At 46.0% G+C, this 20583-nt stretch overlaps 1 protein-coding gene across 3 annotated transcripts; it reads left to right on the forward strand.

The window, feature by feature from the left end:
• The first annotated feature begins 735 nt into the window (after positions 1–735).
• Positions 736–20013, forward strand: BMF (Bcl2 modifying factor). Of its 3 annotated transcripts, XM_041401519.1 has the most exons (6): positions 736–821; positions 2157–2321; positions 2959–3095; positions 3259–3579; positions 4532–4695; positions 18092–20013. In XM_041401519.1, the coding sequence occupies exons 2-6, from the start codon at positions 2314–2316 to the stop codon at positions 18191–18193; spliced, it is 732 nt and encodes a 243-aa protein (XP_041257453.1). In that variant the 5' UTR covers positions 736–821; positions 2157–2313; the 3' UTR covers positions 18194–20013. The 3 variants fall into 3 exon arrangements, with proteins under 3 accessions (XP_041257453.1, XP_041257463.1, XP_041257474.1); XM_041401529.1 differs by lacking the exon at positions 2959–3095; XM_041401540.1 differs by lacking the exons at positions 2157–2321; positions 2959–3095 and having other exon boundaries at positions 738–821.
• The last annotated feature ends 570 nt before the right edge of the window (positions 20014–20583 follow it).

Genomic DNA, 20583 nt, shown 5'->3' on the forward strand with positions numbered 1-20583 from the left:
AGTTTAAGTTACAAACCTCAGTAACTGTGTGGCAGACTTGACAGCAATTAACATTACTCAGCTGCCAGCTGGGTTTTAAAACCTCCCTTCCAAGCGATCTTGTTACGTAGGTTTTAAAAACAGCCTGACAGGGTGCTGCTGTGCGCCAAGGCCAAGGAGCGGGGCCTTGCCTCTCTTAACGTGGTGGGATTTTGCCACTGATTACAGGGGGAGCTGATAAATCATTGGCACAGTAAAGGCAAATGCACCGAGCTGTTGTTTGCAGCATGAGGCTTGGGGGTTTTATTCTAATCTCATCGAGGGGCCCTCACAGAAAGCGATATAAAGAAATTATCCTTATTGGTTTAATTCTTTTGTCCTGTGCAGTCCTGTAGTTGTACTCATCTACAGGAAAGAGCACAACACACTGCGAAGAACTCCTGGACCCTCACACCTCAGCATTCAGACTTTACAAGTCAGGAAGAACTTTCTAAGCAATTTAAAGCTGAAAAATCAAAGTTTTGTTGGAAATCAACTACCTGGAGTCGCACTCCCATCAGATTTAAAGCTAGCGCACGCGGCTGCGGCTCAGCTCCGAGCGGCGGGAGCATTCCGAGCGCGGCCGCAGCCGCGGTGCCAGCAGCGCGTCCCGCTGAGGGCGGAAAGGCGCCGAGCCCTCGCTGCTCCCACCTGGACCGGCCCGGAGCGGGCCCGCCCCGCCCCCGCCTCTCGGCGCGCCCGCCGGCGCCGGCCGCAGTTTGGCGGTGCGGAGGCTGCAGCGGCTGCGGCGGCGGCTCCTCCCGGGACGCCCCGTCCCCGAGGGACGCCCGTCCCGCTTCTCGGTGAGTGCCCGGGAAGCGCCTTCGCCACTGGGGGCCGGCCTCTCTGTGCCAGGTTGCTGTTGAGGGCGGTGCCGAGGCCGGGCGCGATCGTGACAGGGAAGGGGGTTCGCCGCGGGGCAGCCCCGGCCCGGCCGGTCCTGCCCGGAGTCCCGCTCCTGCTGCGAAGCGGGAAGAAAGAGGGAGGGTGCGGGCGAGGAATGAGCTCGGTGGGCGCTGAGAAAGCAGGTGATTCGCTGATGTAGGCGATGGCTGATTCCACAGCCAGCGTGCCCCTCCCGGGGCGCCCCTCCGAGCTTGGGAGTCTCGTCCCACGGCGCTGCCCGGAGAAGTCGCGTTAAACCTCTTGGCCGGGGGCACATCTGCGGGGCTAGAGTCCGGGCGGGGAAGAGTTAAAGGCGGCCAGCGGTGGCGAAGCGAGGCCGGCCAGCTTTGTTTTGGGACGCTGGCACGCACGTGTGCGCTGAGCCCTCCCTCCGCTCCCGGCCCGCCGCCTGTCAGCGCGGGCGTGCGGCTGCCCCCGCCCGCCGCTGTCGCCGCTGGCTTGTGCAAGGAAGTGCCGTGGGTAGGACGCGGCACCGGAGACGCGGGGGCTGCCCGGGCAAAGACCCTTCGCCCGAGCCGTCCGGTGTCTGTGGCTCCCAGCGTGAGCTGCGTTTGGAGGTTGTAGAAGGATTTCCAGTGAGTTGTAGGACGAACTGCCCTTCGCGCTGCCTCGGCATTCTGTGAAAAGCTCTGCAAAAGGGTCGGACCGTATTGCAGGAGGTCGACTTAAACTTCTTGCTCTTTAAACTCTCTTTTGTTTGGGGTTTGCTCTATGCCTTTGCTGCACTTTCCTTGAGGACTGCCCGTGTCCCAGTGAAGCTGACAGATGAGATCTGGCAAACTTTCCTGCAAAGACATAATACATTCCCACCTGCCTCTCTGTCAGGTGACTGATCCAGCAGAAGAGCTGGCAAGGAAATCATCCATGCCTGCCTCTTGGGGCTCATAACTCCTTTCAGTGTGCTACTTTAAGCCATGGATGAGAATGTTGTGAGTGCTCTGCCACTGTTGTCATCCAGCAGAGCTGCATCCAGCTGTGGAGCTGGTACCTGTTCTGCTCTGCAGAAGCTTCTTTGGGAGTTGTGACTCAGTTGAGTGAACTGCTGAGATGCAGCAACTGAAATAGACATAGTGCCCCCAAGCCAGAGCCCTGCAGAAACAGTTCTTGCACTGCTTGGTCCTGTTGTCTCTAGTGTGCTGGTGTCCAGAGTACTGCCCACCTGGGGGGAGATGGGAGCACCAAGGGCAGTGCTGAACACATCCTTATAAAATTATTATTAATGTCTCCTTCAGGCCTGAAATTCCTCTTGCTAGTCTTCCATTCTGTTAAATGCTTCGCAAACCAGAGCAAAGGAAGAGACATGAAGAGTTGAATTTCACTGCCTTGTTTGGAACTGGGTGGAAATCCTGGAGATGGATCTCTTAGGAGTCTGTCTTCCAATTGGGTTAGATGCACAGGTAACAGTAAAGGGACTTGTGGCATTTCTGGTAATACTGCTTCTAATTGCTTTATATTTGCAAAGAGCTCTGAAATAGTGATTTAGGGTTCATGGGGGTTTTTTCCCTCTACCATCTTTATTCAGCTTTGTGCTGTGACCGTGCTCAGGAGTGTTTACTGTGGCAACTACAGAAATCCTGCTTTAAACACTGACACCAGCCATGTTTTTCTTCAGTGGTAGGATGAACCACTGCACTAACAGCGCATGTAGGTTTGAGGGTAAGAGGGATAAGGAAGTGACTACATTGCCAAGTTTGGGACATGTCTTAAGTTGAGCTGAGGGGAGAAATGAGAAGTTGAAAGGAAAGCTGGCCCTCATAGGGAGAAGTAATGGAGAGCTTCACTGAAGTGGCTTTGACAGCTCTTAAGTTTTGCAACCACTGGGGTTTCTTAAAAATCTGGCCTTGCAGCCTTATGATTACAAGAGCTTTTCTTCATCAATAAGAAATAGGTGGGAAAAAGTTAATGGGATATACCATAAAGTTCAAGTATGGCAGGCCAAAACAAAGCAGACCCCAAAGAAGCTGACTGGCCATGGGCCTATTAGAAGAATTTGGGTTGCTTTTTAAAACGTCTTTTCTGTTTCTGTGTGCTGAGGTTGGGGGTTGGCTCTCTACTTGTGAGCCAACAAGCAGAATGTGGAATTGAAGCTGTGGACTTATACACGTGTGAACTTTGTCTCTCTCTGGCCCAGCACCTGAGGACTTTCTGCAAAGCCTTCACCTTCACCACAGGTCACTCACCTCTCCTGTCCATGCAGATGGGCAGCACTGGGAAGTGGGGAAGAGGGAAGGCGTGGTAAAATCGGTTGTGTTTTATTGTTGGAGCAGAATATTCTCTCCTGGACAACATTCTTGTTGTGTCTTAGCTGTTTCCTCAAATGTTCCTTTATTGCAGGAGCAATGGATCGCCCCAGCTACCTGGAAGAGGACTATTCTAGCCTGGATGGGCTGGACGATGACGTGTTTCACTCTGATGACTTTGGACTTGCAGGTCAGCCTGGTGAGATGACTGCAACTGGCTTTTTCACACAGAACCAGTCCTACAGCTGCCTTCTGGGGAGGTTTCAACTATTCCCCCTCACACACTGCTGTGGTCCCGGTATCAGGCATCCTGAGCAGCAGGACAAGGCAACTCAAACACTCAGCCCATCCTCTTCCAGTCAGGATGTTATGTTGCCTTGTGGAGTCACTGAAGAGCCACGGAGACTCTTCTATGGTAAGAGCACTCCAGTGTCACTAGCTTTGCAGCAAAGAAACTGTCCCTTTAGCACTTCCCCAGTTAGCAAGGTCTCTTTCATTAGGGCATTTTATTAAAGGACTGAAATTATTGTGCTTTAGTCCTACTCCCTCAAGAAAGACAACTTGTATTTTCTTACCCTTGCTTGTCCACTGCAGGAACTAGACACTTGCTCATTGCTTCTGCTGTCTTTGATATTCCCTCTCTCTCTCTTTGGCTGTATTCTGTCACATTTGATCTTACTGCGATGTCTAAACGTTCACTGTACTTCATATCCTACAATTTGCCTACATTTTTAACTACCAGTGGTCTGTCTCATCCACATAAGAAGTGGAAACTCCTAGAAGTTTTCAGTGGAGAGAAGAAGATGCAAAAAAGTTACAGCTTTTAGGCTCTTCACTGGAGTTAAAGTTGCTGAATAAGTAGCATGTCCATCCAGTATTTTACTAGTAACTGATGGGTCACCACTCAGCTTTGTGTATCCAATTCAGCTTTAATTCAAATCACTAAAATCACTAAATGACAGAAAACTAAGAAAAGACTGACACAAAAGATACTTCTACCCTTGAGGAGAGACAGCTTGAGGCAGAAATCCTGTAAAACTGCAAAACTGTCCTTAAAAAAAAATCCCAAGCCACAGCATTTGGCTGAGCTGTAAGCAAGCAAAAGGAAATCAATTTTAAGATCCTGCCACTCATTTGACTATGGGAATCAACACAATGCTCTGTTTAATGAACATAAGTTTATTTGAAAGCTGGGTAAATCTTTTACTGCACTGTGTTACAGTATATAGTCATTGTTTGGCCTTCAGGAACTAGACTTTAAAAGTCAAAAATGTAGGACTATGTACAGCTCTTTCCTCCATGAAGTGTACAGAGCAGAAAAGATAATCTTTGCACTGGGAGAATGACTCTTCTGCTCTGTTTTGTAGGGAGTGCTGGTTACCGTTTACATGTCCCTCCAGCTGGCTTTGTGTTGGATCCGCACCTCCAGGAGGAAGCTCGGGAAGGTCAGCGGGAAGCACGTGCTGAGGTGCAGATTGCACGGAAGTTGCAGTGCATCGCCGACCAGTTCCACCGGCTCCACATACAGAGGGTAGGCTGTCTCTGGAGGGGAAAGTGGGGGTTTACCTGTCCAAGAGTGCTATTATGAAGACTGGCTCCAGCCATCAGCTAAGTGAACTGTTGCTTAAGACAGCACACACTGCCAAGTGATAAAATGGCAGGAGTATCCTGATGGATTTTGCTGATGCTAGATTGCTTGCTCTTCCTAAAGACTGGCAGGTGGAGGGAAGAGAATATGAGGGAATATGAATATGAGCATTTACTGCCCAGGAAGGGAGCTCTTCTGTGTTAGCTGCTGCTATTCCAGCTCTTCCTGTTCATCAGCAGTGGGATTTGAGGCTTTTCCCAGAGATCTTCCTCTTGGTTTTTATTACAGCTTTTACTCTTCTCCATTCTCCTCACCACCAGCACCTTCTCTTCTCTGGAACATGTAGCCATCAGTAGCTTATGTCAGCTCCTTGTCTTGGAGATAACAAGCCTGGGTCTGTTCTGACACTCCTTGTTGTCTAACGGTAGTTCTATGTAATGTTGTAAAGAATATTTAGATCATACTAGACTTGCTAGCAGCTACTAGTAAGACAGTCGTAGCTAGTGTCTCAGACTTGTGACTAACTTCCTCACCACAAAATACACCTGTAAGATGCTATCAGGTCTCAAAAACACACTCCAGATTCTTGGTTTCTTAAAAAAAAAAACAAACAAAAAAACAAAAAAAAACCAAAAAACCAAACCAAAACAAAAAGGAAAAAAAAAAAAAAAAGAAAAAAAAAGAAAAAAAAACCCAAACCAAAACCCAAACACTGCTGTTCAAAGAAACAAAATAACCATTACCCCCAGAACCCTTGATTCTTTCTTCCTTGCTCTCCTTCCCCTTTTAAGTAGAGATAAAATGGAAATCTCAGCCCATACAGAGATGGTCAGAGGTTGCAGAAGCTTGGTAGTAGGCAGCAGTTTACCACTTCTATGCAAGCCCAACAAGGAGGGTGTGCATCTGCTTGTACATGAAGAAATTTTGCTGACTTCAGAAAGGGACAGAAAGTTTATCCTACTCCAAGTGAGTTTGTCCTCTGTTAACTGTGGGATGGTTTGCAGCCCTTCTCGAAGGTAAGTGAGGGTCTCTGCCCGGGTCAGAGAGTGTGGCTTGTGGCTGGGCAAAGGCTTGGTCCTCTCTCTGTCACCTGAGAGATGAGGAAATTCTGGGACTCCGCATCTCCTAATAGGTGGATGATTAAAGAAGGAAAAGGAAGATTAGCCTGTAGAAATGTAAATGGGGCTATGAATGTCATTTAGCAAACTGCAGGAATAAAGAGCTACCACGAGATTTTTAACGTGTTGTTTGTGGTTGAATGGGGTTTTCCCCGGTGGCGCCTTTTCGCCAGCAGTTAGCTGCAGGCCCCGCTCTCTCGCCAGGCTGTCTCACAGGAAAGGGGAGGTTTAACCAAGTTGGCAGAGAGGAGTTTTGCACTGAACTGGTGGTACTGGTTGTAACTTGACCCCTTTCATTAGGGGGGAGTGTCCCTATCTGATGCCCGTGCCTTGGAAACGCGTCCGGGAGCGCCCGCCCGCCCCGGCCCCACTAGGGCAGGCGGGGTCGAGCTCCCGGTGCCCGGCCGCGGCTCCCGGTGCCGGCCCGGCCGCGCAGCCCCGGCCGGCGGCCAGCCCGGCGTGTGGAGCCGTAGTAAACAAAGGCGTCCGGCTGTGCTGGGCGGCGCGGCCCGGCCCGGCCCCCGGGGCCCGCCAGAGGAGGGGCTCCGCGCTCTTTGTTTGAACTGGAACAGCAACAAGTTGTAAAGGGGACGGGAGCGGGGGCCTTCAGCCATTTAAATTGGAAAACAAAACGGGGAAAAAAAATACCAAAACCAAACCAACTCGAAAACTCAAACCGAGGACAGAGTAGTTCAGCCAGTGGTTATCCACAGCCTGACCCTGGGATAGGCCTTGGCATTTGGATCTGCTAAGGGATTCTTTCTTGTTTGTCAGGGAAACTGAGTATTGGTGTCCAAAGCACTGATCCCCGTGGAGTGTTTTGTTGTCATGCCCACTCCCTTGCCTCCCAGTCCTGCATGGAGGATTTCCTTTGGCTTTTGGCATGAATCCCCCGTGGAGACACCCCTCTGTCCTCTGTGCAAAGACTGCCCAGCCCGTGGCTGAAGGAGCAGGCGGTGTGCCCTGGAGACACGTGAGCAGTTCACAATGTGCTGTGGTTTGGAAGGGACAGTCTCTGAGGCATGGAAAACTGGGCTGTCGTTTATCTTGCTGTGAAACTAACCCCTGATTTGAAAACCCCATTTCAGCTTGTCTCAAACATTTGGTCAAAACCAACTTTCCAGAGTGGTGTCTTGAATCAGATTTAGAATACCACAAAGTTAGTCACACCAGTGTGGTCTTGTGAAGTCCTGAGAGAGAGCAAGCTTGGTTTTCAACAAGTTGTGCCTGTTTCCAGAACCTAAAAAACATTTATCTGTGAACCTGTGAAAAGAAAATGTGTGTGCCCTTTCAGTGGAAGTTAGGAAAGGCTTTTTAGCACTGGAATGGTGCATCCAGCTAGTTCAAGAGCTGCCTTCTCATGGCTCTTGACTTCTGTGAGACTCTCCAGCAGTTCAGGTATTGCCCTCATTCTGCTGCTGCAGCAGCAAGGCTGTGTTGACACAAAGGCTGCTGGTTAATGTACATCCCTGGCTGAGAGAGAAACTGAGCAAGCAATTGCTGCTGAGGCTGACATCACTGAGTTGTCATTGGACTCCGCTGCATGCATGGTCTAACCCCATCCTACACTTGGAGCCCTGGAAAGTCACTGTTATCTCTTCTCTAGGCTTCTGGAGCTAAATGGTATTTATTCTGTGGTTCTTGGCTATACAGAAGATTTTTGGGTATGCATCTAGGAAGAATAAGAAAATTGGCCGCACCTATGCTTGCTTTTGGCATGAAAATCACTTTCAGAGTTTCATTTCCTATTAATATGTTAAACAGAAAACAGTAATTTAAAACCTGGCTATTTCATCCTTAGAACAGTGCTAGAGCAATAACACAACATTCTCTAGAACTCCATGTCTTTCATCTCCTTAAGATGCTGAATTTCTTGTAAGAAGACTTAAGCAACGCTCTGTGTTCCTAAATAGCAGAGCCTGCTACAGGTTGATCTAGATTGCAAGGGCTCTGCAGAATGACATTTGAGACCCATCTATGTTTTCTTGAGTTCTTTACTGTCTCTTACTTGAATGAGGCTGTGTAGCTTCTAGCAAACTTCCCTGTTTTATTTTTTTTCACCCTGCCCATGGAGAACAAAGGTAGAGGCAAACCATGCTTTCTGCAAGAGAAGCCAGTACCTGCCACCTCCTCCTTGGTTTGAAGTAAGTGTGTCTTTGCTATGGAATTGGTGAGCTGCTGCTGTAGCTCAGCCTGTGGCTGAACTTCAAGAGTGTGCTCTGAGGTTATGGAGAACGGAGCTGAGCTTATGGGACCTGTGGCTTGATTGGCTGGGATGTGCTTCCCACACTCCACATGTCCAGGCTGTGGCAACAAGTGCTTGGGCTCTGCTTCAGGTCCTGAGTGCGCTTGGGTTTCCATGCCTGTGCAGAATGGAGAGTGTATTTCATGAGGGGTTGTTAGATGGGATGCGAGTACACAACCAGGAATGGCAGCGGCAGCAAAGCCACCCCAGAGGAGCAGGGGGTTATCCAGGGGTGGGGTGGATGACACTGTGTATCAGGATCACACCCCTTCAGTTTGACGGGCTCCAATGAGGCACTGGAACTCTATAGCTTTTTCCAAATAAAATTACTCTTTTTAAGCAGGCTGCAGCTTTGAGGGGACTGCTTTTATCGTATTTCTTCTTCATGGAGATAAGATCACTTCACAGGGGATGAAATTGTCTCTTTAAGAGCCAAGGAGTGGTAGCCTTGAACAGTTCTGGGCTCAGGTCCAAGCAGAGCCACTGACTTGCTGTATGACCTCAGACAAGTCTCTTGACCTCCTTGTGCTTCAGTCAACCCATCTGGAAAGCTCAGTTTAAAAAAAGCTGAGCCTCAATGAGAACCAGATGCTGAATCAGAACTGAGCTTTCTTGAGTAAATAAGTGCATTACAAACAACAACAAAGTCCCTTTCCAACACATCAGGAATCCTGCAGTTGATTTAGATATGCTGACCATGCTCAAAAATTCTCAGTGGATCTAGCTATAGAAAACTTTGTTTCTCTAAATTCCCCAGCTAGTTCAGCAAGTAAGTCTTACCATCACTGCAACAGCGTTCAGCAGCCCATGGAACACAAATCCCTGCATCCACACTGGCTGTGGGCAGACAGCTAGGCATGTACCTGTTTGCCTCAAGCTAATGACACTGAAAATGTCCAGAAGGAAATGTTCTTTTCCTTTGAAAGTGAAACGTGTTATGTTTTGCATACTTCTTCCTGTCTGTCTCTCATAAGAGTTATCAAGGCCTCCTCCGAGACACTTCTACTTATGCAACAGGGAGCCTACATCGCTTGTCGGAAACTTATTGGCGTGAGAGAATGGGTACATGGTACTACATGAGCATCATTTGTCACAAACTCCAACAGGCTTTTTTCACTATTAAGGACATTCGGGGCACTTTTAGCAGTTGCTTTTTTTACACTGGCATTGTTTGCAGGAATCTGTTCTTTATGATGACCTTATATTTTAGGAAAAATGTTCAGGAAAGCTTCCTAATAATAATGCAGAGATTCAGACTGTCCTGCAGCTAAGCCTGTAGCACCAGCAGCTCCATACTTCACTTGTACCTACAGTCTCTTTGATACCTGGGGTACGTGCTTTCGTTCATTTGTTTCTTGAGTAGGTCAGTGCGTTTCAGGATCTTCCCTGCTGGCTGGTCCTTGCTGCTGCTGTGTACAGCAGTGGGTCACCTCTTCAGCTCTGCTTTCTGTGTGTTGCCCACTGATGCAGGATTCAAATCTCCAGCTGAGAGATTTGCACAAACATGGTGAGAGAGAGAACTCCTGAAGTGAGTGAGCCCAGTTTAAAGGGCAGGAGGTAGGGTGGGTGTGAGTTTGGGAAGCCTGAGATGTAAAACAAAGTTCCTTCAGGGCTATGGAACTGGAATTCTAGGCTTGAAGAAAGGAAGGGGCCATTCTTATGGTCAGTGGAGTCAGAAATTTGATATAAGTATGTGGAGACAGTTTTTTTTCTTAATGTTATTAGATTATTTTTTCCCCCTTTTTGTTTTGACAAATGACAATGAAGGAAGAGGTGGGCTTGGAAGTGTACCTTCCCCATGCACACAAATGACACAACAACTTGCTGCCACTTGCTTAGCACCTGTTTTGACATCCTGCTGCTCATGGAGCTGATTACTTGACGTGTAGGTTAACAGAAATGTGCTGGACCATTTCACATCTACTCTGAAATGGTATTCTTTGTTATGTTAAGCAAGACACTGAGAACAAGAACGTGATTATGCCACTGTATTAATTCATGTTTCTACCATATCTTGAATATATAGTTATATAAAGTTCTGGTTTTCTTCATCAAAAAAATGGTGCAGCAGAACTGGAAAAGGTTCAGAGAAGGGCAAGATGGATGATAGAACTTCCATATGAGAAAATGGGCTAAGGACTGCTAGGCCTAAAAAAAGATACAAACCAAGAGGGAAGCAATATTAAACAGAAATCAAAAGTGACATGAAGGAGATGAATAGACTAATTTCTCCCAGTGCAAGAACTAGGCAAAATCAAGTCAAACTAGTGGGAGCCAGCTCAAAGTAAATGAGGTCATTTTTCATGCAACAGGTGAAAGCAGTGGAGCTCCTTGTCAAGGCATATTGTGCATCCCAGTGCTTTATCTGGGTTCAAGGGGAATTGAGACAAGTTTATGGCCATTGAAGCAGACATTAAATAAACAGAAACCAGATCTGACTCAGGAAATCCCAAGCTCAATCTAGTTAGATTAGCTGAAAGAGAGTACTAGTGGAAGCTATTGCATGTACTTGCCCTTAGCTTTTCCTCAGGCAGCCATGTAAGACTGCTGCTGGAAGCTGGGCTATACAAACTCGATGCAAGTCACATATAATCATTGTATATCAGTTTAATAAGACCCACAAAACTTCCTAATCATCCTAATCTAACCTCTTCTATGCTATCAGCTGACAAAAGATTTAAATATATTACATGTATGTTCCTGTTATTACATGTTAAAATAGGGGATAATGTTAAAAAGCAGAACTTCTTGCCTAGCTCTGGTAGAGAAAGTGGGCAGAGGAAAAGGGAGCTGGGTGGCAGGAGAGCCGTGCAAGCTCTGTTCAACTGTGTGCCATGAATCCTGCTGGACACGGGACTGTCTAGAGGCAGTGGGGCTACAACCTCAAAAGACCAAGATTGCCCAGAATAAACAGCACAAAACAGTTCTTTGAGACAGTGCAGGTGAATGATTCTGCAGTATTTCTAACGTCAATGTTCAGTGCTGCTGTTTCCCCCGTACAACCCCTTCAGTCTCTGCAGGTTCTTCTGGATTTCCTCAGCTCTTGCAGCACTGTGACAGTCGCAACATGCTTTCTGCTTGTAGCAATGTGACAGCTGAGAAATTATTTTTCAATTAAGAAATAATTGTGGTAATGCCCCACTTATTTTTTATTGTGGGAGAGTAGAAAATGCAGGTTATAACTTGACTGAGATCATACAAGGATTGCTGATAGGAACCTAACTGTTGTGCCTCCAGTCCTCCACCTAGGTTGGGTGATCTTGTTAAGATAGTGCCATCTCTGAGGGGGATGATGAGATGTTTGGACCGATTATTTACGATGAGGAGAGTACATGTTTGTATTTTACTCAATTAAATTTTATGGTGGAAAGGCAGGAAAGCAAGTGCCCAAATGCAGAGTTCTCTTTTGTTTCAAGCCACTGAGGAGGAATGTCCTGCCAGCCGTTTGGATGTTGGGGTTTTTTTGTTTGTTTGTTTGTTTGTTTCTCCTCAGTAGCCGCCTCGCCAATTGAAAAGCAATCCTGCCGAGGACCGGACCACGGCAGAAAAAAATAGCGATCCAAAAAACAAGCAGTGAGGCAACTCCAGTTAACCCCAGTTAGGTTTTCCGTGATGGGAGCCAGACCCGAGGGCGTGCTGGCAATGGGGCCGGAGCCCCAAGGGCCAGCGGAGCCGGCCGGCGGGCGAGGAGCGGCGGGCGGTGCGTGCGAGGGCCCGGCCGGGCCGTGTTTGCGCTCGGCGGCTGTGTTTATATCGCGGGCTAAATTTAGCCTCTGACTCATCGGCGCTGCTGACGAGAGTTTGCGCTGCCCGCAGGCTCCAGCCCTGCACCTGCCCTCCCGCCGCCTCCCCGCGCAGCCGGGCGGCCCCGCGCCCACCCCTTCCCCTCCGCGCCAGGATATTTTTCCTGTAAAAACTTTTAAAGTGTTATTTTAAGCAAACCCCGAGGCAGACTTTAATCACTAGGGGGGGTCTCCGCAGCAGTGAGCAGTTTTGGGAGCACCTCCCTTCTGCTGGCGAAGGAATGGATGCCAAACGCAGGTCAGCGGGTCCCGCGGCCCGCGCAGGGCAGGCGATGAACACCGGGAGCTGTGGAACAGCCCTGCCCCATCATACGCAGGTTCAGTCAATAAACCCCTAAAAAAGTCAAAACCCCTTGCAGCTGCCGGCTGTGGCTGGGCGGTGTGGGGTGTCCTCTCCCGGGTATCTCTTCCAGCACTCTCACACACACACAGCCCCACACCCAGAGCACAGGGGTGAGCCGTCCCGGACCCCGGGCCGCTGGTACAGAGTGGTATCAGGCGCGGTTCTGTTGAAATGCGGGATCCTTATTTACCACGTTTGTGGAGAATAAGCCAGCGTGCCCCTCGGGATGGGGAAGGAGGGGAAGGCCGAGGGCCTGGGAACGCGGTGGCCGGTGGTTGCCCTTCCCAGGTTGCCGTCAGCTGGCTGTTGCCATGGCGGCTGTCTGCTTCCCCTTCCTGCCCGCGCTGGAGAGGAAGGCGCGAGTGGCGGCGTGTTTGTTTTTAAGCGCCGAGCAAGCTGAGAAAGGGCTCACCTGCGCAGCTGCGCCGGCAGCAGGTTTGGGGCAGCAGCCGTCGCTGTTTGCTGCTCAGAACCAGCGCCTCGGTCCGTGTCCTGTCCTGTGCGTGGGCCGGGCAGCCCATACATGGGTTTTGGGGGTCCCCTGCACCCTGCACCCTTTCAGCTTTGCCCAGTACTATCTTCTCTCCGTAAACACACGTGTTGCTCGTCTTCTTGCAAAGCCTGATGGAGGCTCATGAGAAAGGAAGCAATACTTAAGATGATGCCTCCTTTTACTACAAGTTGAGTCCCATGTAAGTCATTGCAAGACAGAAGGATGGAGCTTCCCAAGGTAGAGCTCTCATCCTCTTTATTGTGTTACCATGAGAAACCATGTGGCCGAGCTCCTCTTTCATTTTTTTCCTCTGTTACTGCCTCTTTTTTTTCTCTGCTGGTTCTACACATGCATTATACTTTGGTCATTAGGAATCACAGCTGGAAAGATTTGTATTTGACTTCCAATGGTCTGCATTTCTCTCTCCAGTAGGGGACACCTTCTGAAACCTCTGTTGCCTTGGGGACTGTGACTTTCTAGTCTTTCTAAGCTAAAGCATATTTTGTGGTAGCACAATATGCCTCCAGCCACCTGGCAGCCAAAACAGCCTTCAGCGATGAGTCAGCAACTGCTCCCAGTGTGCAAGTATTTTTGTATTCAGTGAATAAATACAATCCCAACAACTTGTTGCTAATACTTGTATTAGTCATTAAAGGAAGAATAATGTTTTTATGTACACATATGCCATTATTCTTCTTTTGTTCTCACAGCACCATTTACAGCCATATTAATCCTTCTAGTTAAAATGGGATAGAATTAATTGTCTGGAAGCTATGAAGCAAAGTCAGAAGCTGCCTGTGAGATCAAGAGGGTAGATGGAGTGTACCAGACAGACACACATACAACATGTGCATATGACAAGCATATTTACTTTTTTAAACAGGGATGTTAATGGCATGTGTATATCAAGTGTAAAAATGAATCTTATTAATCTGTTAAACATGTATGCTCATGGATTCAAGGAGCTGTGTCAAAAAGACAGCATTTTCTTTGAAGTGCATCACCTGTCCTGATCTTCCCTTTGATCACCCTGTGCAAGGGCTTGGTAGGAGTACAAAAGGTTTTGACGTCTGTGGTGCTATTTGCCAGATATGTATCTGTATGCTTACAGTGTGAAACATGTATTAGGAATTAATTATGGGGAAGGACTAAGTGTCGGGTCAGTCATGTTCCTCTTTCATTTGCTTCCAGTAAAAGTCTTGCATGGTTTTTTTTTTTTTTTGTGTTTGTTTACAAGTAGTCTGGCTTTTGGTTCAGCACAGTTCATGGAAGATGCATCACTAATGTACTGTTGCTGCAGAGAACACTTTTCCTGTAAAATGGCCTTTTCTTGTGACTCATTGAAGCATTCATGCTTACGTTTCAGACAGACAGTCTCTTAAGGATATCCCCTTTAAAAAGCAGCAGCTGCAATAGGAAATGGTTTTATGTGTTTCCAACTTTGTGTTGACTTACTGTATTCACAAGTCTACTCTTCTTTAATTACAGTTAGTGTAGAGGGCAAAAAGGGTTTCTTTCCTTCTTGGGAAGGAAGCCTCAAAAGGGTTGTTTTGTTGCTCCCACATGGAGGTGGCAAAGCGTTCATCCCTGGTATTTTTGTGCAGTAGTGACTCTGAGGATTGAGTTATTTTGATTAAGGGCAAATCAGCCTTGTGAAGCTTAGGGAAATGATACATCAGTGTCACAATAGTTATGAATCTTAGAAAAATGTCTCAAAACATATCACATTAAAAAAGATATATATATGCCAATTTCATGGAATCACTCTTCTGGGTTTTCTGTCCATCCTGAAAGCTAAATTATAGCACACCAAAAACTCCTCAGTCTTGAAATATTTAAGAATTTTGGTCTTGGCTAAAGCATATCTGGGGAAAAAGAGAAACTTGTGAAAAGGCCATTTTTTAGTTATTTCCATAAATTGTTTACTGCAAATAATATCTGCCATTCCATTCTGTGGCTCTTGTCCCATGCTGAATTAGTACCACAGAAAGCAGATCAGCCCAGAAGTGAAGCTATAGCTCCAAACCCCATAAGCTGAGCTTGCTGCTGAAGCACTTAGTCCCAGCTTGCTCCTCTTCACAGGTCATCATTTTTCTGTTGTCCTGGAACAAGCATCAGTCTGAGTACATGATGCCATCGATCAGATAGTTTAGGATGGCTTGTTAAACACTAAGGGCAACTTCTTTATCAGATTAGTTCTGGCCTTGATCATTGTGCTGCTCTAGTTCACTTTCCAGCACTGCTATGGAGAGAGGACATAGTGAGTGAGCTGCTCCAATACGTGGGCCAGTGAAGGTGTGTGTGGGACCACACCACCATGGAAGAAAATGCTGGCTGAATACAGACCTAGGGAAATACAAGCAAGCCCTAGGTCTAGGAATAAAACCTGGAAAGCTGCCCTCAACGTAGTGCTCTATTTTTTACTTCAAAACAAAATGGTGTCAACATTCTTTAAAAAGTTATGTGAGATGTTATGCTTCTTATAAGCAAGGAGAACCAAGAGTAAAATATTTCCTATTCTGCTCTTGCATGGAAATCTCCTTAAGTGTATTAGGCAAATACAGGAAACAATTTTAATTGGAAAAGGACAAAAATGCTGTACCAAAAAGTGACTTCAAGAGGCAGTGAAATAAACACAGTAGAATATAAAGTAAATACATATTAGTTTTTCTCAGTATTTGTCTAATCACATCCCACTGATTCTCTTGCAGGCCTGTAAACCATCATAAAGTACAGTTCTAAAACTCTTATTTACCAGATAAAACCTAAACTTAATACCATCCTCAAAAAGTTCCCCCTTTAAAAAAAAAAAAGGCATATGAGTTCAGTCTCAGTCCTTCCACTGTTTTTTTCAGAACATGGCCTCCTTTACCTATCACTGGAAAGAGTAGGTAATCCTTTTCTACCCATGTGAGGTATAAAACTTGAGGAGCCAGAAATCTGTTATTGTATGAGATGCACAAAGCAGCTTCCTGCATGAAGGAGGACACCAGTATGGGCGTTCTTACATGTGTTTATGCTCCCAACAGTGTGAAATAGTAAAACTGTACATGCCAAATCAGGACTCCTCTTGTGTGCCCACAAATTAACCCACTTTATAAAAATTCCATGAGAGTTTCCATTAGAGAGGGTCCACCAATGAAGCTGAGATGTATTTCAAGCTTAGGATTTCTGTGCCAAGTTTTAAACATCCTTTTGCCTTTCCCTTACTAAGTCTCTACAAGACAATTTTTTACCCTCTTGGCTGCCAATAGAATAAAATAATCTAACAAAGCAGATTTCTTCAGAGTCTGCAATGTGTTTGTCCACTATGCTCTCCTAGCATAGTTCCTTGCTTGTGGAAGCTACAGAAGACCACTTTGTTCTTGCATGCCACTTCATTGAGGTCTTACCCAAAGAACTCTGTTTAAGGAATCTGCCTGAGCTGTAATAGCTTGATAAAAACATGGTATCTAGATGTCACAGGGACGTTGTGGTTAGCTGTGCAGTTTGAGCACTTTTAGGAGTATGGCTGTATGGAGAAGGATGCTAGGAATCTCTGGAGTTTGATAAGGAAGGACAAACCTGATCAAACTGAGATGTGAGTAACAAACCAAAAATTTTGCTTTTGCTTTTTGAGACCAAATTAGTGGTTTTTAACCCAGTCCTACAGGACACTTTATAAAAGATTGTTTTCACCTGTAAACCTAGCAATGCCTGTGCAATCAGTAAGGACTGAACCCAGGACTAGTTACTTTTAAATAAATAATAGCAGGCTCTAGAGCCACTGCTTACAGGTCATGCTACAAACACAGTGTTCTTGAAATGTGTGATGGGATCTGTGTGAACTTTTCCAAATCCATTTCTTCTTGTTAAGTCTTGAGGGCAGGAATAAATGACCCATTGCTAAGATGCAAGATGAGCACGGGTTTTCTGGAAGCATGTTTTGTGTGTGCTTGTGATTCAAATGGCACAAATCTACTCACACTGGAATACAAACATAATTTAATGGCTATCTGGAAGGACTTTGAAGAGCTGTCTATTGACACATCTCCAATGCACCAACTCCAGTTGCAACTCTCTTATTTGTGATTATGTAAAAAATGCCTTGCAACTGTGTTGTTCTGCCCTGTTGGGCTAATCTGAGTTGAAACATCTTGTTCATATAATGTGCTTCAGTGCTCTTTTATGAACTCCTGTGTACTGAAGCAAAGTTGTGGGAAGCCAATCTTCTGTTTCCTCGTCTGCTGGGGATTGGGGAGGGGGGTAGGGGGCGGAGATTTGGGCTGGTTTGTTTTGTTTTCCAGAAATGATCATGCCTGCTTAGCAAATATGGAATTCTGGATGAGAAAATGAAGACTGACTTCTAATAGAGAGTTGGTTATTGAGGTGAAATAGTATCCTAGACTGGGCAATGTAAGGAGAAACCCACCTGTTTGTATGAGATGCCATTAAAGTGCAGGAAGGTGGGGGTATAATCGGAGCCACTTTTGCAGGGGTGATTACATATAACAAAAGGAGGAACAGCGTCCCTGTCCCAAAGCTGCATTATGTAGTCTGGTGTCCCCCTGAAACTCAACTCCCATGTTTCTTCCTTGACAATGGGACCTGAAATAACCTCTTGGTTTTGGTTTTTTGTGTGTTTTCAAGTATGTTCTTGCTTAAGGTTTAATTGGCTCCAGTCAGTAGGAAAGGGCTCCAAGGCTGATTATTTATGGCTTACTGTCAAAAGTGGCTATAAAAAGGGCAGTATTATCTTGGAGATGCTGGGAAGGAAAATGTGGTGGGGGGAGGGTGGGGGAGTGTGTGTGTGCACGAATGTGTTTTCTTGTACTAGATGAAATCAGAGTTTTGCTGTCTCAGCAGTGTGGTTTAAATTGAAGATTAACCCTTTGACCTTCACGGTGTCAAATCACTTACAGATGGATCACCAGTTATATTTTTTTCTTTTTTTTACTTTCGGGGTGAAGGGGGGCTTTTTTTTTTTAAAAAAAAAAAAAAAAGGTTGTTTGTTCATGCAGCTGGGGCTTTTGAAAGGCTCAGAAGCCAATCTGATTAAAAACAGCACTTGGCTAAACTCTGCGAAATCCTACAAGCAAAAAAAAAAGTTTAATCCTCTTGTGCACAATGCATAAAGGGTCTGCTCTTTTCTTTTTGTAATGTTAGAGCTACAATTATTTCTGGAGAACTTATCATTTCCCTCTCTCCCCTCATCCCTTGCTGCACCCCCTTGTTATGCTGATGGGATTAAAGTGTCTGCTCTTGAAAAGTGTAACTGAGTTGTTATTGGAAAAGAGAAGTGGTATGTTGCAATTTTAGAAATATAAATAACCTTGCTTTAACTGTTCTTCTCTACAGCATCAGCAGAACAGAAATCAAGTGTGGTGGCAGCTTTTTCTCTTCCTACACAACTTGGCCTTAAACACGGAGGTGAACAGGAACCACACTGGGCAGAGGTGAGCTTCGCCCGCCTGTTTCAGGCCACATCCAGTCTGCAGGGAGCACTGAACAAACACTGGTTCGGGGGCGAGACATTGCACACCGCCGGCCGGATGTGAGGACTCTGACTTTCTGATCCTCGTCTTCAAGTTTGGGTGTTTTTACGGACTCTTCTTTGCTGCTGCCTGCCTCGCGAGGCGGGGAGCTCTTGTCCAACACTGTTGAAGGAAAGCCAGAATGTGGGTGTGTTTGGTAAAGCTTGCTGCTGGCTCCCCGCACCGGTGACCTCTGTGCAAGGGAGGCAGGTATTAGACTGACGGCTTCCTCTGCCCTGGGTAGTAGTGGATGGTAGAGTGCAGGAGTGTCATTTTGGCTGCTAGTTAAAAGTGATGCCTGGAATTGATGATTAAACATACTTGGGGTATCTTTTAGAGCAGAGATGCTCAATTCCTCCACATTGTTAGCAACAAAAAGCATTCAAGTATCTTGGTTCCATGAAGTTACTTGTTTTATTCACTGGTTACTGTTCATTTCATTGCACCCTATGTGAGAGAAAACCACAAAGAAATCTGACCTCTTCAGCCATTCCATTGGGCACCACTTGCAGCTCTCTCACAAGAAGTTGTTCTTTGTCATTGCCATCAATTAAAAAAAAAAGAAATCAGTAGAAGGGTCTGAAAAAGAAACCTCCTTGGGGGTGCTGGTGGCTATTAGCTTCTGCCACTGGCTGCCTTCAGTTCAGTGTTCTCAGTGCCCATGAGCCAGCAGGAAGTCAAAATTCATGGAATATGGCACAAGTGTCATCCTTCTACAATGCTAATGTATATGTTTTTAGTAGTTTTATGATGGATGTTTATTTTATTTTGGTTTTCTCTTCTCTTACTACATAATGTGGTTGGTCAAGAAGGCTTAGATCCCAGGCATCCGATAATTTTGCTTCAGGATTTGACAGGGAAATTAATTAGCATCTAGTCTGATATGTACACTGTACAAGCAGTCTGTCCATTACTCTAGCATGTAGTGTTTGGAGGCTGCTGTAAGCATATACTGACTAGCAGCAGTAATGTTATTTCAAGGGAGATCTTCTATCAGTTTGTATGCACTCAGAAGTTTGTCCATATGGCTGACACTATTGGACCAGCACAGGGAAACTGCCCTACCAAAAGGAAGCAGCCTTAAATATTGATGGCTGCTTCTCTGTAGCCTTAAATATACTTAGTTCACAGACCCAGTGACAGCTAGGGTAAAACATGAACAGAGAAGCAATACAGACCTTATTATTTTTTCTGAAAATTTCCATATTGCCACTGCACCTTGTTGTAGGTCCCAAATGATAAAACCAGCTTGAGGAAGAGCTGTCCAGAGAATTGCTCTTCAGTTGTGTTAGAAATGTCCAGCTGCAGGTGTTGAGAAATTCTTCTGCTCTTGATCCACTCTGAAAAATATTCATTACTGTATGGAAGAGTCGTTTACTTGCACATATGCTTTCCTTCTCCACCCCTCTTTGCATATTTGTCTCTAATTCCTGCTTTCTCTGGTATTTGTGTAATCTCATCATTGCACTGTAGTGTCTGGTAACAGTTTGCTGAACAGAGTCACATTTGGACCTTCTTGCTTTCTCTCAGCCCCATTCTCTTTTTCATCCAGCCTCTACTGTGGCAAAATGTACTTTAGCTCCCTGGAAGAGGTTCCCAAGCCTTTTTCACCCTCATATATTCACAGTCACTCTCTTTAAACATAAGGAGAGAGTTTATGTGAGAAAAGCTTTTTTTTTTCTCTCCTTTTGTTTTATTTTTCTAGCTAGAGCTAGAGTAATATGTTTGTCCATGATGTTAATAATTCATATAAATGAATCTCAAGTAATATTTTTGGGGGTGGGTTTTATGGAGAGGGAGGGTGGGAGGTTTGTTTTAGGAAGGGGAATTGTTTTTGGTTTTGTGTTGTTCCTTTAAGCATGTGCACTACAGAGTTACCCAGAGTGATCTAAGTGATAGCTGACTATGCTGCAGCAGGATGGAAGCTGCTCTCTGCCCATGCTGCCAGAGACAAGGCTTTCCATACTTTGCTTTGCACAGTCTGCTTGATGTAAACGCTGGTCATTGGAGAAAGAGGACTTAAATGGTGGGGAAAGCCTGAGGTGTAGTGCAAGCACAGATTGAGTTGGGGACTCCTGAGAAGCCAAATGTTAAGGAGAAGACTCTTAAATAAGAAGCTCTTTAAGAGGCAGAAGTGGAAGTGTGGAGGCTCAGGAAGCAAGGCAGCAATGATGCCTCCCCATGTGGCATGCCCTTGGATGTGATGCTTGCATTTCCCTCTGTTTGCCAGGACCCTTTTATCAAGAACAGTCAATGCTACATCATAACAGCCCTGCAAACTACGAAAAATTCAGCAACTGCTTCTGACATTTAAAA

The sequence above is a fragment of the Onychostruthus taczanowskii genome, unplaced genomic scaffold (assembly GCF_017590055.1).
Source record: "Onychostruthus taczanowskii isolate IOZ18803 unplaced genomic scaffold, ASM1759005v1 scaffold1, whole genome shotgun sequence".
In the NCBI taxonomy this organism is placed as follows: Eukaryota; Metazoa; Chordata; class Aves; order Passeriformes; family Passeridae; genus Onychostruthus; species Onychostruthus taczanowskii.